The sequence below is a fragment of the Garra rufa genome, chromosome 2, assembly GCF_049309525.1.
Source record: "Garra rufa chromosome 2, GarRuf1.0, whole genome shotgun sequence".
NCBI classification, from domain to species: Eukaryota; Metazoa; Chordata; class Actinopteri; order Cypriniformes; family Cyprinidae; genus Garra; species Garra rufa.
Window position 1 is genome coordinate 34,256,002 of NC_133362.1, and position 15,655 is coordinate 34,271,656.

The 15,655-nt window shown below is 38.0% G+C and overlaps 1 protein-coding gene across 1 annotated transcript in view; it reads left to right on the forward strand.

Moving 5' to 3' along the window:
* Positions 1 to 15,655, forward strand: part of marchf8 (membrane-associated ring finger (C3HC4) 8) — a 142,592-nt gene that overhangs the window by 106,200 nt on the left and 20,737 nt on the right. The window contains exons 3-5 of the mRNA XM_073834648.1: positions 571 to 621; positions 13,402 to 13,481; positions 13,785 to 14,615. Of these exons, the coding sequence (XP_073690749.1) occupies positions 571 to 621; positions 13,402 to 13,481; positions 13,785 to 14,615 (962 nt within the window). The remainder of the gene's footprint in view (positions 1 to 570; positions 622 to 13,401; positions 13,482 to 13,784; positions 14,616 to 15,655) is intronic.

Here is a 15,655-nt window from a genome sequence, read left to right on the forward strand (position 1 = left end):
TGATCCCAGATGAGAAATAAGGTTCTGTTTTCAAAATAAATACAAATTTATATACTTTTTAACCACAAATACTCATCTTGCACTACCTCTGCGATGCACATCTATGACTACATCTTTTGGAATAAGGAACTACATCTTTTGTTAATCGAACAAGCATTCCACAATGGTGAAATACCAGCCATTTAATCAGCCTGTCACTATATTACAAGCCTTTTTCTGCCTTCATTAAAGTACTTGCTTTACATTTGCTTTTACATTTAGTTATATTGAAGTTAAATAAATCAGAGTCTCAGAGTAGAATCGGCTGTGTAAATCACAACTGACCTATAAATAATATCTCAGCAGGAAAAAGACATCTCTCCTAAATGCTTAAGGGTGGAATTAAGCAGCCGAGACGTATCGAGCATGAAGGCCATTAATTAACACAGTCATGTAGTTAAATCACAAAAAAAAGTATGATTTCCTTTGAAAGATTCCGAAGTTTTTTCTATACTTGTTCTCTTAGTTTCTATTGAACTGAATGGTAAGCGCTGTTCTCTAACTCATTCTGCCCTTTTCTCTCTTCCACAGAATGAGAAACCACTTGGTCATTCTGCAAGCCGGTCCAGCAACATTTCAAAGGTATGAAAATCCATTTCCTTTTCCTCTTCTACTGAGAGCTAGCGAGTGGCTTAGCTTTCAAGGGGGTCTGCACCTGCTGTCTGCAAATACTTTCATTCTCTCCAGCGTTTATTCCGTCAGGCTTTCTAAGCAAGACTTTTTTCAAACTGAAATGTATTTATTTGCCTGATGCAAAGGAGATTGGAAGGACATTTTGTCTGACCTAGAAGCAGCCCTGCAGCCGACAATAAAAAAAAATAAACTCAAGGGCTCATTTTATGCTTATGTAGACTCTTTTACTCAGGTTGTTTGTTTTTCAGTTCAAGGAAGCTTTGTAAGCTTTGTAGCTTTTTCTGTTTATTATCTTGAATCCCCCTTTCCATATTTAAGGGACACCTGTTTATCTGTCTGATATTTAATGAACACCATGTGCCAGGGGCTTGAAACATATTCTTTGCAATTACACAAATGAAACGTGAAAGCTCGCAGGTGCTTATCCGCTTGTATATTCCTAATATGAGTTCTGTTGCCGTAACTTTACCTTTAAAGTTACCTTTTAAAGTCTGTGCCACTAAACTGGATGTTATTATTCAGTAACCCAAGTGTAAACATGTTGACAGTTTAACTAACTCCAACTCGCTCAGCAAGATTCTCCTCAAATGTTTTGTCTTTTGATCGTAGTTTGAAATAGAAGACTGTTTATGCTAATGCTCTACGCCGGCCTTGCAGCAGTGTTAAAATATAGTATGTACTTGCATTGTGTATTATTTCAGGAAGCGCCATTAGGTAGCTATTAGCGTCTGTGCTTATATTCTTGTGTAGAGTATGTTTCCACAGTGTACCTTTTGGTCTTGGTTCTTTGATTATAAAATCACCTCAAAATGTGTTTCACATTCTTGCATTCTTGGCTTCCACAGATGAGGTTTAAAAGACATTTCATATTCAGTAATATTATCAATTTGACTCCACTGACTTTTGAATAAGAATGAATCTTAAGCTAAATTAAGCTAGATAATGACAATTTTCTTCTGAAGTGCTGCTTTATAGCTGAATCACTGAATATAGCTGATCTCTGCAGCATCGGCTTCATTATTCAGCTGAATTAAATCAATAACTTGAGCTGAATAACTTTCATTGTCTTCTGTAGAGCTCCTTATAGCTAAATTAAGCTTGTTTCATAAAGTCATTAACTTTACACTGTTATTGAACTAAACTGAATCAACATTGAACTATATTCTGCTGAATCATTGACATTTTCTGTAGAGCCGCTTTGTAGTTGATTTGAATTCACTTTATAACTAAAGAACTTTGCTAAACTGAATTAACAGTGAACTACATTCAGTTGAATAATGACATCTTCTGTAGAGCTGCTTTATAAGTGAACTGAGTTTGCTTTATAACTAATGAACTTTGTTAAATCAAATCAACATTGAACTAATTCATGCTGAATAATGTACTGTTGTCTTTTTAGAGCTGCTTTACAACTAAAATTGTAATTAGGGATGCACCGATACGAATCGGCCGATCATGCTTGCGCGTTTTGTCAGTAAAGCCGGTTCTGTAATCAGCGGTAAATGCCATCAGGTGCGTGATTTCACGTTGAGCCGTATATACTACACACAGCCGTTGTTTACCGACGAGCTGCGCAAATCAATGTTCATTATCAGTGTGAATGTGCGCAGCTCCTCAGTGAACAACGGCTGTGTGTAGTATATACGGCTCAACGTGAAATCACGCACCTGATGGCATTTACCGCTGATTACAGAACCGGCTTTACTGACAAAACGCGCAAGTGATCGGCCGATACGGATCGGTGCATCCCTAATTATAATTGTTTCATAATTGAGGAACTTGCAACATTGATACTGTTATTCTTGTTTATTACCATAAAGCTGCTTTAAAGGGCACCTATTTAGTCTCAGGTGTCCCCAGAATGTGTCTGTGAAGCTTCAGCTGAAAATACCTGACAGATAATTTTTTGTATCATTTTAAAAATCCCTATTTTAAGTGGAAGCAGACACACACTGTTTCATGCATTTCTTCAAATGCAAATTAAATGCAAACTAGCTGCTGCTCCCCGCCCCCTTTTCCAGAATAGGGCTGTGCCTTTACAGCTCGTACCTCAGACACTCTGCTAAAAAACATCTGTTTGGTTTAGATTATCATGTCTATAGCACTGAAATCATGCATTTTATGCAAGTTCTCTTTCATGCCTTATTGCGCTTAAACTCTCAAATACACAAGTTTATGTTAAAAACACATAAGTTACAAAAACACAGGCGGTTATGTCTGTGAAGGTAAATGGCTGGGTAAAAAATTGCATGTTTATATTAGATCTGTGTATTAAGTGACAGCAGTTAATATGACCCAAACAATAAATAAAAACAAAATCACTCGCTGCTCTGGATTGAATAACATCTATAGCTTTAATAAGAAGAAATTTCTTACTTGAATACTACTTTTAAACGCTCTAGCTTGAAAATAGATAAACATTGCGGATTGTGTGCGGCGAAGTCAGGGCTGGGTCTTTGCTAATACAGCAGTGTCCTTCAACAGTCGTGGGCAGGCTTGTAAAATGTGACCTCACATTTGACAGATTCAGATTTGACAGATTTGACAGAGTCCTGAGACATAGCTTATGATTTATGGAGATTTAAATAAGGAGCCGGTGGATTTTTATAATTATAGGGTGGTTATGTACACACACTGCCAACACGTTTATCTTCAAACAACATGTAAAAGTAAATTTTACATAATAGGTGCTCTTTAAAACAGTCTATATTGATTAATGCGTTATGTAAATTAATGTGACTTGCATTTTAAAATGCATTGATTTAATCAAGCTGCAAGGATTCACATAGTGTATTTGTGTATATTTTGACCCTAATGGTGTAAATGATGTTCCTTTTTGTTGTTTTGTTTCTTTTGCTATAAAATGAAACCCACTTTGGACTTGGATTCCAACTAGAAAAGCAAACAGATTTGTTCTCACCCTATTCAAATAACCCCTACCCAACATTCATATTGATTTGACTATTTAAAGACACATAGCTCTATGTTAGCCAGTGAGTTCATGTTGCGATCAGGTCTGTCAGGCACTTTCACTTTACCATGGATCTCTTCCTCTTAGTGGAGATTTGCTGCACTTCTGCGTAACATTGAGCCTCTTAACAGATAAACTCTTTACATGAACAAATAGATGTCAGGGTCACCTGCTCTGAGAAACAATCCACTGGTTTAGCTCAACACATTCAGCTACTGAGGACTTTGGGTTCACGTTCGAGCCTTGAGCACTTTAAGGCTGTTTTCACATTTAGTTTACATGCATGGACCAGTTTGAGTTCTTCTGTTGCACATTGTAAATATGGTAGGTACAGTTGAGGTCAAACGTTTACATACCCCTTTCAGAATCTGCAAAATGTTATTTACCAAAATAAGAGGGATCATACAAAATGCATGTTATTTTTTATTTAATACTGACCTGAATAGGATATTTCACCCCTGCTGAAAAAAAACAGCATATGCTGGTTAGGTATGTTTTGGTGCTGGGATGCTGGTTTTAGCTGGTTTATGCTGGCCCTTTGCTGGTTCATGCTGGTCCTTTGCTGGTTTATGCTGGTCCATGACCAGCAACATGACCAGCATAAACCAGCAAAGGACCAGCATTAAACAGCTAAGGACCAGCATAAACCAGCAAAGGACCATCATAAACCAGCGAAGGACCAGCATAAACCAGCAAAGGACCAGCATTAACCAGCTAAGGACCAGCATAAACCAGCAAAGGACCAGCATAAACCAGCAAAGGACCAGCATAAACCAGCGAAGGACCAGCATAAACCAGCAAAGGACCAGCATTAACCAGCTAAGGACCAGCATAAACCAGCAAAGGACCATCATAAACCAGCAAAGGACCAGCATAAACTAGCTAAAACCAGCATCCCAGCACCAAAAAATATCTAACCAGCATATGCTGTTTTTTCAGCAGGGACATAAAAGGTGTTTTCATATAGTTGAATTTACAAAAGTTACCCTGTTCAAAATGTACATCCCCTTGATTCTTAATACTATGTTGTTACCTGAATGATCCACAGCTGTGTGTTTTTGTGTTTAGTGATAGGAGTCCCTTGTTAAACTGCCTGCTGTTCTTCAAAAAAAAAATCCTTCAGGTCCCACAAATTCTTTGGTTTTTCAGCATTTTTGTATATTTGACTGTAGGATTTTAAGATTCATTTTTTTTACACTATGGACAACTGAGGGACTCATATGCAAATATTACAAAAGGTTCAAACATCGCTGATGCTCCGGAAGGAAAACCAATGCATTAAGAGCCAGGGGTGAAAACTTTTGAACAGAATGATTCATTTTCATTCAGAATCATTTTTGCCTAAATATTATATTTAGGCAAAATAGGCAAACACACCTCAAAATATTATTGTCGTTTAGTACTGCCCTTCAGAAGCTACAGAAAATACTTACATGTTTCTTAGAAGACAAAATAAGTTTTAAAGTTTGACCCAAGCTCGTAATGCATGTTTTTTCCTTTTGGAGCATTTTGCATATGAGTCTCTCTGTTGTCTTCAGTCTGAAAAGATGGATCTCAAAATCATAGAGTGATTCTTGGAAAGGGTTCAAATACATACAAATGCTGGAAAACCGAATAATTTGTAAGCAAGCAGTTCAACTGTTCAAGACAAACAAGGGACACATTGACAACTATCATTAAACAATTAAAAAAAAAAAAAAAAAACACAACTGTGCATCATTCAGGTAACAACACAGTACACAGTATTAGTAATCAAGGGGATGTAAACTTTTGAATGGGATCATTTTTATAAATTCAACTATTTTCTCTTGTGGACTGTAAACATCTTTTATGTGAAATATCTTATTCAGGTCAGTACAAAATAAAAAAAACATGCATTTTGTATGATTCCTCGTATTTCAGTTTCAGTTCAAATGAACATCCTTTTACAGAACTTTTATAATTTAAACGTTTTCTAAACTTAATAACTTTTGTTCTCATAATTTAGTGCTTTCAGGAGAAAGTTTGTCTTCATTTACTTTCAGAGCCTCATGTACTGTAGCACGTTCAATTTACTGTTTACATGCACCAGAGAGCATCCCCAGCGGAAAGAAACGTCTCATCATTCTAGAGCTCATTTGTCTCCGACAGGATAAATAACATGAACGGTCCCATTACAGTTGTTATCAGTTCAGTGTCCGACACGCACTCATGCTGCATGACGAGGTTTTGACTGCTGAGAAACCCGAAGGGTCCTAATAGAGGTCCATGGGGTGTTCCTGTCAGCTTTGTCATTTCAGCCTCACATTAAGCAATCAAACAAAACAACACTTTCAACTGATCCATGTCTGTGTTGTTATTACCCAGAATCTTCCTGGTCGGGCTCATATCCGCAGCCTTAAAGGAACAGTTAAATTTTTTTGTCCATATCCACCTTACTCTTCAACGCAGAAGTAAGCCTATGGGCGAGACTTTCGGTTCATTAGCCGCTATAGGGAAATAACAAGAAGAATGACAACAGGAAACCATAAAACTGTTTGCACTTCAAACCACTATGTTCATAATTAGGATAATACACACAAATAATATGGTAATGCGCACCAATCAAGCTGCAAAATGAGCTTTTTAGTACAGCTAAAAATAGCTGAGACCGAAAATTTTCAAATGACCACACCTACTCTTACAGCTCAACCAATTGTGTGAGTTTGGGGTGGGACTCTCTGTCTGACCAATAGCAGACTGTGAGAATTGCAGATGAAGTGTACTCATTTTAAGTTTAGTCTTGAAGAGAGTTTTTGGTTCATTAAAAAACATCTGTTTTGAAGCCCTCTGCCTCATCGCATAAAATGTCACATGTGATTGACAGACCATTCATATGGCAGCATCTGCATTGATTTCCATAATCATTCTGTAGACATACGCCTCAAATTGTGCAGATGATAATGTACAAACAATTAGCTGCCGAGTTAATATGCTCCCTGAAAATTGGTTCAGGTTGAACAGTCTGGAAACAAAACCTTCCTTATTTAAATGCTTTTGTATTTAGTGCCGCTTATCATTCTGTTTCTGTATGCAACTTCTTCCTAATTTCCTTTTGATTGCTTTTTAGACTCAATCCCAAAGATCACACGCCGCTCAAATCCACCTCATTAAGAAACAAACATTCTTACCGACTGCGTCACACCGGGGTTTTATCACTCATGCAATAATGCTATTACAGAATAACCTACAATGTATAATCGTTTATTTCCTCATACACATTAACAGACCATGAATTGACCTTTATTGCCGGAAGTGTCTTCTGTAGCTTCTGAAGAGCAGTACTAAATGAAAAAAATATGATATTTAGGCAAAATAAGAAAAATGTACACACTTCCATTCTGTTCAAAAGTTTTCACCCCCTGGCTCTTATTGCATTGTTTTTCCTTCTGGAGCATCAGTGAGCGTTTGAACCTTCTGTAATAGTTGCATATAAATCCCTCAGTTGTCCTTAGAGTGAAAAGATAAATCTCAAAATCATACAGTTGTTAGAAGGGGTTCAAATACACAATACACAATATTCTGAAAGCCAGATGTAAAGTTTTGGCCTCAACTGTAAGTGAGCATTTTAGTGAGATCTTGTGGCTCAGGGCCAGGAGACAATGAAAAAGAGCTGAAATCTAGTTGGTATATTTAAGATTTACAGATTTGGCAGATGCTTTATCCAAAGCGACTTCAAGGTGTGTATTTCATCACAATGTACATTTCTGGGAACATTAACCTTCATGATTCTGCAACATTTTGTGATACTGTTTGTTGTTTTTGTTGGCCTTTAAAACTTTTAGTTTGTGTATTAACCACAGTTTTCTGGCCTTTTGTGCACTTGTGCTTGTGTCAGGGCTGAGGGAAGGTTTTGGAGCGTATAATCTTGGCCCACAATGCTAGGTCACTGTACTCTGTGTGTGTGATGAATGGAGCCATGGAGAGAGGACGGCCTCCCAGAATAACACCCGTCACTGGGAGCAATTTAGCTCTCCGGAAGGCGGACGGCACACACACAGACTTTACAGTAGCTTTGTGGAAAATGAAAAAGACAGGAAGGGCTTATGAAGCCTTGCTGAGTAGATTTGGAGGCAAGGGCCTCTTCATCTCTTGTTGTTCATCCCACATGTTCATTCTCTCTCCTGTCTGTTCTCTGATAACAGAAGTGAAATCGAATGTTTACTTTGAGGTTTGGGAGTCTCAGGTGATGGTCTTTTCAGTAAGACTTAAAGGAGAAGTTCACTTCCAGAATAAAAACTTACTGATACTTTACTCACCCCCATGTCATCCAAGATGTTCAGGTCTTTCTTTTTCAGTTACAAAGAAATTGTTTTTTAAGGAAAACATGGATTTTTCTCCATATAGTGGGCTTCTATGGTGGACAACAGGTTGAAGGTCCAAACTGCAGCTTCTAAGGGCTCCACACAATCCCAGCCGAGGAATAAGAGTCTTATCTAGCGAAACGATTGGCCATTTTGACGTAGGCAAAAATACCAACCCAGTGTTTACAAAGCGAACATGCAAAGAAAGTAAAAACGCCCTTTAAGAAACGTAAAGCAATAAATTTGGATGATTTTTAAGTTGGAGGAGAAAGTGGATTGAAAATGCATTGAAACTGCAAGTCCACTTCATGGAGAAAAATCCTGTAATGGTTTTCTCTAAAAAACGTAATTTCTCTGTGACGAAGAAAGAAGTAAGTTTTACAAATTTACAGTAAGCTGTAGGTTGATTCCTTTGAAAAGTGTAAACATTGTGCATGGCTGGTGCTATCAAAACATTAATTTTTTGTTTTGTGCATCTCAACCAGACCAGCATACTCTCAATGGCTTAACCACCTGTAATTTACCAGTAATGTTCCCTTTAAACCACATGCATGCACTTCAGATGTTTCTCCTGTGCTAAAAACATTTGAAGTGTCAAAATTATGTTGGAAAGAAGCTAGAGTTTTCTTGAATTGCTGCCCATTCAATTTAGCTCTGATTCAACTCTGCACGTCCATTGACAGCAACTGTTGGTGACGCTGTGTGGGACCAACTTCATGCAAATTAGCTACAACTAGATGGGGTGATTAACAATGGGAATGAAATCAGTGAAAAACTTTGGTGATTGATGCATTGATCTTGTGCATTTTGCACTGCTGCAGTTTATAGCAACATGATCTCATGATGAAAACATACCTGTGGGGCCTTTTTCGCAAGACGCAAAATGCGTACCGCGATGTACGTTTCGTGACATTAGATGTGAAGTGTCCACTGAATGGAGCTAAAAGAGTGTTCGTTTTTTTCCCCTGAAAAAACGGGAAACGTACATATGGTAAGCTTTATGTGACGCTGGTTTTGTACGTGTCACCGCAGTTCTGACTTAAAATTTCCGTTGAGTGGCGCTGTAACTCTAATGCTCCATGGCATTTTAAAATAACATACCATCTGCACTACACCTAAACCAGGGGTGCCCAATCCTGTTCCTGGAGATCTACCTACCTGCAGACTTTAGTTCCAGCCCTGCTCCAACACAGCTGTCTGTAATTATCAAGTGCTACCTAAGAGATTTATTAGCTGGTTCAGGTGAGTTTAATCAGGGTTGGAGCTGAACTTTGCAGGATAGTAGATCTCCAGAGACAGGATTGGGCACCCCTGACCTAAACCTACCCGATAGTACGGTTGAAGTCAAAAGTTTACACCCCCTGTCAGAATCTGCAAAATAATAATTATTTTACCAAAATAAGAGGGATCACACAAAATGCAAGTTATTGTTTATTTAGTACTGACCTGAATAAGATATTTCACATAACCCTGTTAAAAAAGCATTTGCTGGTTAGGTAGGTTTTGATGCTGGGATGCTGGTTTATGCTGGTCCTAGGTTTGTGCTGGTCCTAAGATGGTTTATGCTGGTCCTAGTTCAAAAGTTTACATACACTTGATTCTTAAAACTAGTTGTTCATGAGTCCCTTATTTGTCCTGAACAGTTAAACTGCCTGCTGTTCTTCAGAAAAAATCCTTCAGGTCCCACAAATTCTTTGGTTTTCCAGCATTTTTGTGTATTTGAACCCTTTCCAACAATGACTGTATTATTTTGAGATCCATCTTTTCACACAACTGAGGGATGCAACTATAACAGAAGGTTCAAAAGCTCACATTGATGCTCCAGAAGGATGCATGATGCATTTAGAGGCAGGGGGTGAAAACTTTTAAACTGAATGGAGATGAGTACATTTTTCTTATTTTGTCTAAATTATCATATTTGTTTTATTTAGAACTGCCCTTCAGAGGCTACAGAAGATTACATGTTTCCCAGAAGACAAAATAAGTTGTCTTTTATGTGAAATATCTTATTCAGGTACTAAATAAACATGCATTTTGTATGATCCATCTTATTTTGGTATATTAATTAACATTTGAACAAACAAACAAAACAAAAACAAATGTGACATAAAAAGGCAATTGCAAGCATGCTGTTTTAGCTTGTTTTTCGAGCTCTCATTTTTCAGCTCTTTCATTGTGAGTCATGTTTTTCACATTATTCATACCCAAGGATTCCACATCCTAAGTCCAATTCCACGCCAGCTGAGCCACCAAGCAAGCTTTTTTATATAAAACCGGAAGGCGAAGCATATGGAACTGTAATCATAGCTGTTTACGAAAAACGATTACAAGTGCTTGCTATTTTACTACTTCTAGTGTTAATTTCTCTAATAACTGCACTGATATGTATTTACTGGTACATATTTTGCATTGCATCTTGCGGAAAAGTTCCCACAAGTATGTTTTTGTCATGAGATCAGGTAGGTTTATAAAGATTTTTCCCTGCGTATTGTTTTTCTAGCAGCAAGAAAATAGACACCTTGTCAAGACAGAATATCTCATTTATACTAGCGAAACATTTTATTTAAAAGGTTTAAATGTTAGGGCATCCAGCAGCAGGAAGGCCTGTTAGTGACCTGGCAACCTTGAGTGATAAAATTGCTCTCAGTGTGAACTGGGCATTAAAACATGCTGTCAGCATCTTCACGAAAACCACATGCAGTGACGGCCTTGTTTATAAATTTCTGTTTGGGTTTCAGAAGCACTTGTTTCACAGGTTAGAGTTAATGTCAGTGCCAGGTTCGTGATAGAAAATAAATGATTTTCTATTACCTCTAAATAACTCCCATAGTGTGTCTGAGAGACAAGCTGCTGGCCTCCACAAACAAGGATTTTGTTCCTGACAGGTAGATTGAATTTACACATTGAAATGTATTAGAGGCAAATTCCATAACCGCAGGACTGTTTTCCCATTGCTAGCGTTTTTGTTCATGTGTCGACACGCGTAAGACTCATGGACTCATCTCGGTCCAAATTTTCAGCAGTCGGTATGTGGTTTTGTCAAGGGTTTGTGCTGTTTTTTTGTTGATTCACACATGGCTGTGTGTGTATATCACATCTCAGAGGGAGTCTTCACAAACATGCACTCTGTCAGGCTTGAAAATACACCTTATCTTGCTGACTGGGTCTGCAAGGTGCCGGAATGACTCACACTTAATCACGTTTACACTGTCGTCACAACTCGACTGCGCAACACACACATAAACGCTTTACATTATTGCTAAAGCTGTTGGATATAAATATTAGGCAAATGCATGTAGTATGTATAAATGGGAAGACATAGCACCTAAGAAGTAACATCATTTTAAATGGGGTTGCAAAAAATGTGTTTCCAAACTTTTTCTAAATTTCCCAGGCCCTATTTTGTATGCCAGATGAAAAAAGTACTATTAAATGTTTGAAAATGTTCACATTTTCAATTCCCAAATACCATACACAAAAAAGTTTGTGTATAAATGTGAGTGAAATGAAGTTAGAGTTGAATCTGAATTGAGGTGCTAATGCAAGGCGTTCACTCAGGCATATTACTTCCACATTTCTCATGCCTGAAAACACACTATTATTTCCTAATAGTTTCTTGGAACCTTATTCATCAGAGATGTGAGTTTGTGTGACTGTGCGTGTCAGCTGTGTTAGTGTGTGTGTTTTTGTAGAGGGCAGTTCCGGACACTCTATCCTGTATTGATCCCTGTCAGGCCCGGGGCTATAAATTCTCTGTTTGTTACAGATAGAATCGATAGGTAATTAGTCTGGGACATAAATGATGGAATCAAACATTGTGCATGTAATCCATGCTGCTTTGATTCAAACGCCCAGGTAATATTAGTGTGTGTGAGCGAGAGAGAAAATTAGGTTTTTAGGGTCAAAAGTTCTTATTTGTCTTGAATGTAAACTTCCTCCTTTTGTTTTCAAGAAATTTAAGATTAAAGTTTTAAAATATTCTATCAACTGACAGCAATGATGATTATTTCTGACATCTGTTTTCAGAATTGGTCATAATTTCTTAATTGGTTTTGCATACAGTATATTTAACCATAAACCATATACACTACCAGTCAAAAGTGTTTGAACAGTAAGATTTTTATAATGTTATTTTAAGAATTGTCTTCTGCTCACCAGCATTTATTTGATCCAAAATACAGACGAATCAGTAATATTCTGAAATATTTTTTACTATTTAAAATAACTGCTTTCTATGTGAATATATTTTAAAATGTAATTCATTTCTGTAATCAAAGCTACATTTTTAGTATCATTACTCCAGTTTTCAGTGTCACATGATCCTTCAGAAATGACTCTAATATGCTGAATTGCTGTTACAAAAACATTTATTATTATTATCATCATCAATATTTAAAACAGTTGAGTACATTTTTTAGTTGAGTACAGTTTAGTTGTTTGGCAAGAATGCTAAGGATCAAAAGACATTTATAATGTTACAAAAGATTTCTATTTCAGATAAATGCTGTTCTTCTGAACTTTCTATTCATCAGAGAAACCTGAAAAAATTCTGTTTTCAGCATAATAATAATAAATAATAATAATAAAAAAATCTGAGCAGCAAATCAGAATATTACAATGATTTCTGAAAGGTAATGTGACTGGAGGAATCACAGGAATACATTACATAAATAACATTTTAAAATATATTATAAGTTACATTTTAAAATATATATTAAAATAGTAAACATTTATTTTAAATAGTAAAAATATTTCAAAATGTTACTTTGGATCAAATAAATGCAGGCTTGGTAAGCAGAAGAGACTTTAAAAAAAACTGTTGAAAAGTGGAAGTGTATACAATTCAAACATTTGGGTGTCTGTAAGATTTTTTTTTTTTTAAAGTCTCTCATGCTTAACAAAACTGCATTTATTTAATTTTAATATATTTTAAAATGTAATTTATTCCTGTGATGCAAAGCTGAATTTTAAGCAGCCATTACTCTTTAGTGTCACATGATCCTTCAGTACATTATTTTTGTAGAAACCATGATACATTTTTAGGATTCTTTGATGAATAGACAATTTATTTGAAATAGAAATCTTTGTAACATTATAAATGTCTTTACTGTCACTTTTGATCAACTGAATGCATCCTTGCTAAATAAAAGGATTCATTTCTTAAAAAAAAAAAAAAAAAATCCCATCAATTCAAAGTCTTACTTGGAGTCTTAATGACTCAAAACTTTTGAACAGTAGTGTGTAGTCGCATATATAAAAATATGTGTTAAGTGTCAAGACAATGAAAAAGTGGCTGTGATGTACTGCAATTAATTTATGCAGAGCCTAAAACAAATAGCTACATTTACATAAAACATTTTGATGCCTTGCAAGGACTGGGATTTCCATCAAGAAATGCTCTTTTAGTTAATGTTTCTTTTTCTGTTTTGCATACAGGCTGGAAGTCCGACATCTGTGAACGCGCCCTGCAGCTTCCCCAGGACTTCAGTGACGCCCTCGAACCAGGATATATGCAGGTAGGTTTGCCCTCCCACAAGTCTGAAGCTTCAATGTGATCCTGCATTGTGGCCATGTCCTGAAAAAGAGTAAAAGATCCAGAACTGTCAAAACATCAAAGGGCCAACACTGCCATCCATCTTGATTCTGCCATTTTGTCTTCTAAACTTCCTCTCGGTCCCTCCCACCTGTCTTTATGTAATCTTTCTCCATTTGTTCTCTAATGCATGTTGCATGGCTCTTTATGTCCGTTTTCTCTCTTCCCATCTCTGTTTCTGTACCTCTCTTTCTGTCCCATCCCTCTCCTCTCCTCTCGTATGCAGTTCTAATGACCTCGCTCAGGACCTGGGCTCACAGAGGCCCTTACAGGCCACTGTAGTGCTGTTGAACTCTAACGGTAAAAGCTCAGCGTCTCAGGGTGTCACCATGACCACGCTCTGCCTGGACTCCCCCAACAAACCCAAAAATAGGACCTTGTTTGGCACAGAATGGCTCTCCCTACTCAAACCATCAGTCAACCGGAAACCAGAAGGAGGCAGTCTCAAGTTCTCAAAGTCCCTGAATGACGTGGGACAAAAGATGGACAGCCTGTGCAGCGGTCTTCACTTTATAGACCGCACGTGTTCGGATGGGGAGCTGGGAGCGGAAAAGGAACAACTCATGCAAGATGGCCACATCAAAGCCCTCAACGGTCAAGTCAACTCTCCTCCTCCGTTTGCTTCCCAGCCTCCGTCCTTCCTCAACAACTATAAATACATCACCAATCCCGGACCTGAGCACTGTTTGGCTCCCCCTGCACCTCCTCATTCAGACCTTCAAAGAAGTTCCAACTTCCTGCGCCTCATCTTCCCATTCACCCGCTCATCCACCGCAGGAAGCCTTCAGGCATCTGAGATGGGAAGCTATACTTCAAGACTCCACATTACCAAGTCATCCAGTGCCATGCTGGAAGTCAGCGAGTCCTGCTGTATGGAGGAGATGGGAGATGACGAGGTGTTTGAGGAGGAGTCGTCCCGCTGGAAGCTGAAGATGGAGGGCTTGCGGGCTCCTCTTTGCTCCCTTGAGGAGGACAGCGACCTGGATCAATGCTGCTCTCCAGTGTCGGAGAAAAACGGGCCGCTTTCACCCTACTCCCTCTCAGGGGACTGCTGCAGGTTGGTGGGACTTACTCACTCCTGCCCAGCTCCTCTTACCCATGGGCTCCACCTCTAGAGTGATTCATCCTCATAGTCCCACCACAGCCCTCACCTGGATATTCAATTCCTACCAGTCCCTGTTTATCCTTTCCGTTAGAGGCCTGCTGGTGCTGTGATCGTTTCTAGTCCTCTTCTAACGGTGGGTGATAATGAGGTTCGCATGTGAGTGGAGTTATTAAAGATCTACGGTATGGAAGAAGAAGCGTCTGACCTTCTGTGTGGGACAGTCAAAGCAGATTTCCTTGGAGGGATCCAGTTAATACTATGGTAGCTTCGCGATTGATGTAGTTCAGCCATATTGAATGAGGTAGATTTGAGATTGAGATCTGATTACAGTTTTGGTTGTGGCTCTGTGGCTGGGGGATTTGAGACCAGGAGAAATTCATCGATATTCATCTTTTGGGTGCTTCGGGAAGCAATTAGCGTAACTTATGAGGTATGTAATTGACTTAGAGCAGCAGCCTGCTGGCAGCAAGCTAAGTAACTCTGGAAGAAAAACTACTTTTGAGGTCTAAGTACTATGTGGTTGTTATAAATTCTTTCCCACGTCTCAGATTAAAAGTGTCAACTCCTCTCTTGTTTATATGAAAAAAAGGGTCCTAAATCACATTTTTTGATTAGGTACATATAATAAGGAACGAATTTTGTGACAGGTAAAAAAAATATTTTTTGTATAGTGCTGGGTGGTATACCAGTTCAAACAGTAAATTGATTTAAATTACACACACACAGTGTGAATTAAAAAAAAAAAAAAGGTACAAGTGTTGCCGTGATTTGTAAGGAGATCCCTGTTAACGGCATACACCTTCTGAATAATGATTAGAAAACTATTAATAACACACAACTGATTTTTTAACTGGCCTAGTAAACCAACGGCCATTAACAGAAGTCAGAGAAGACGGACGCAAAGAGGAGAAAATACTGAAGCAGTAGGGTTGCCAGATAAAAATCATGTTCCTGGGGTTCAAATACACAATTTTTACTGGGGTTCCCCTAGT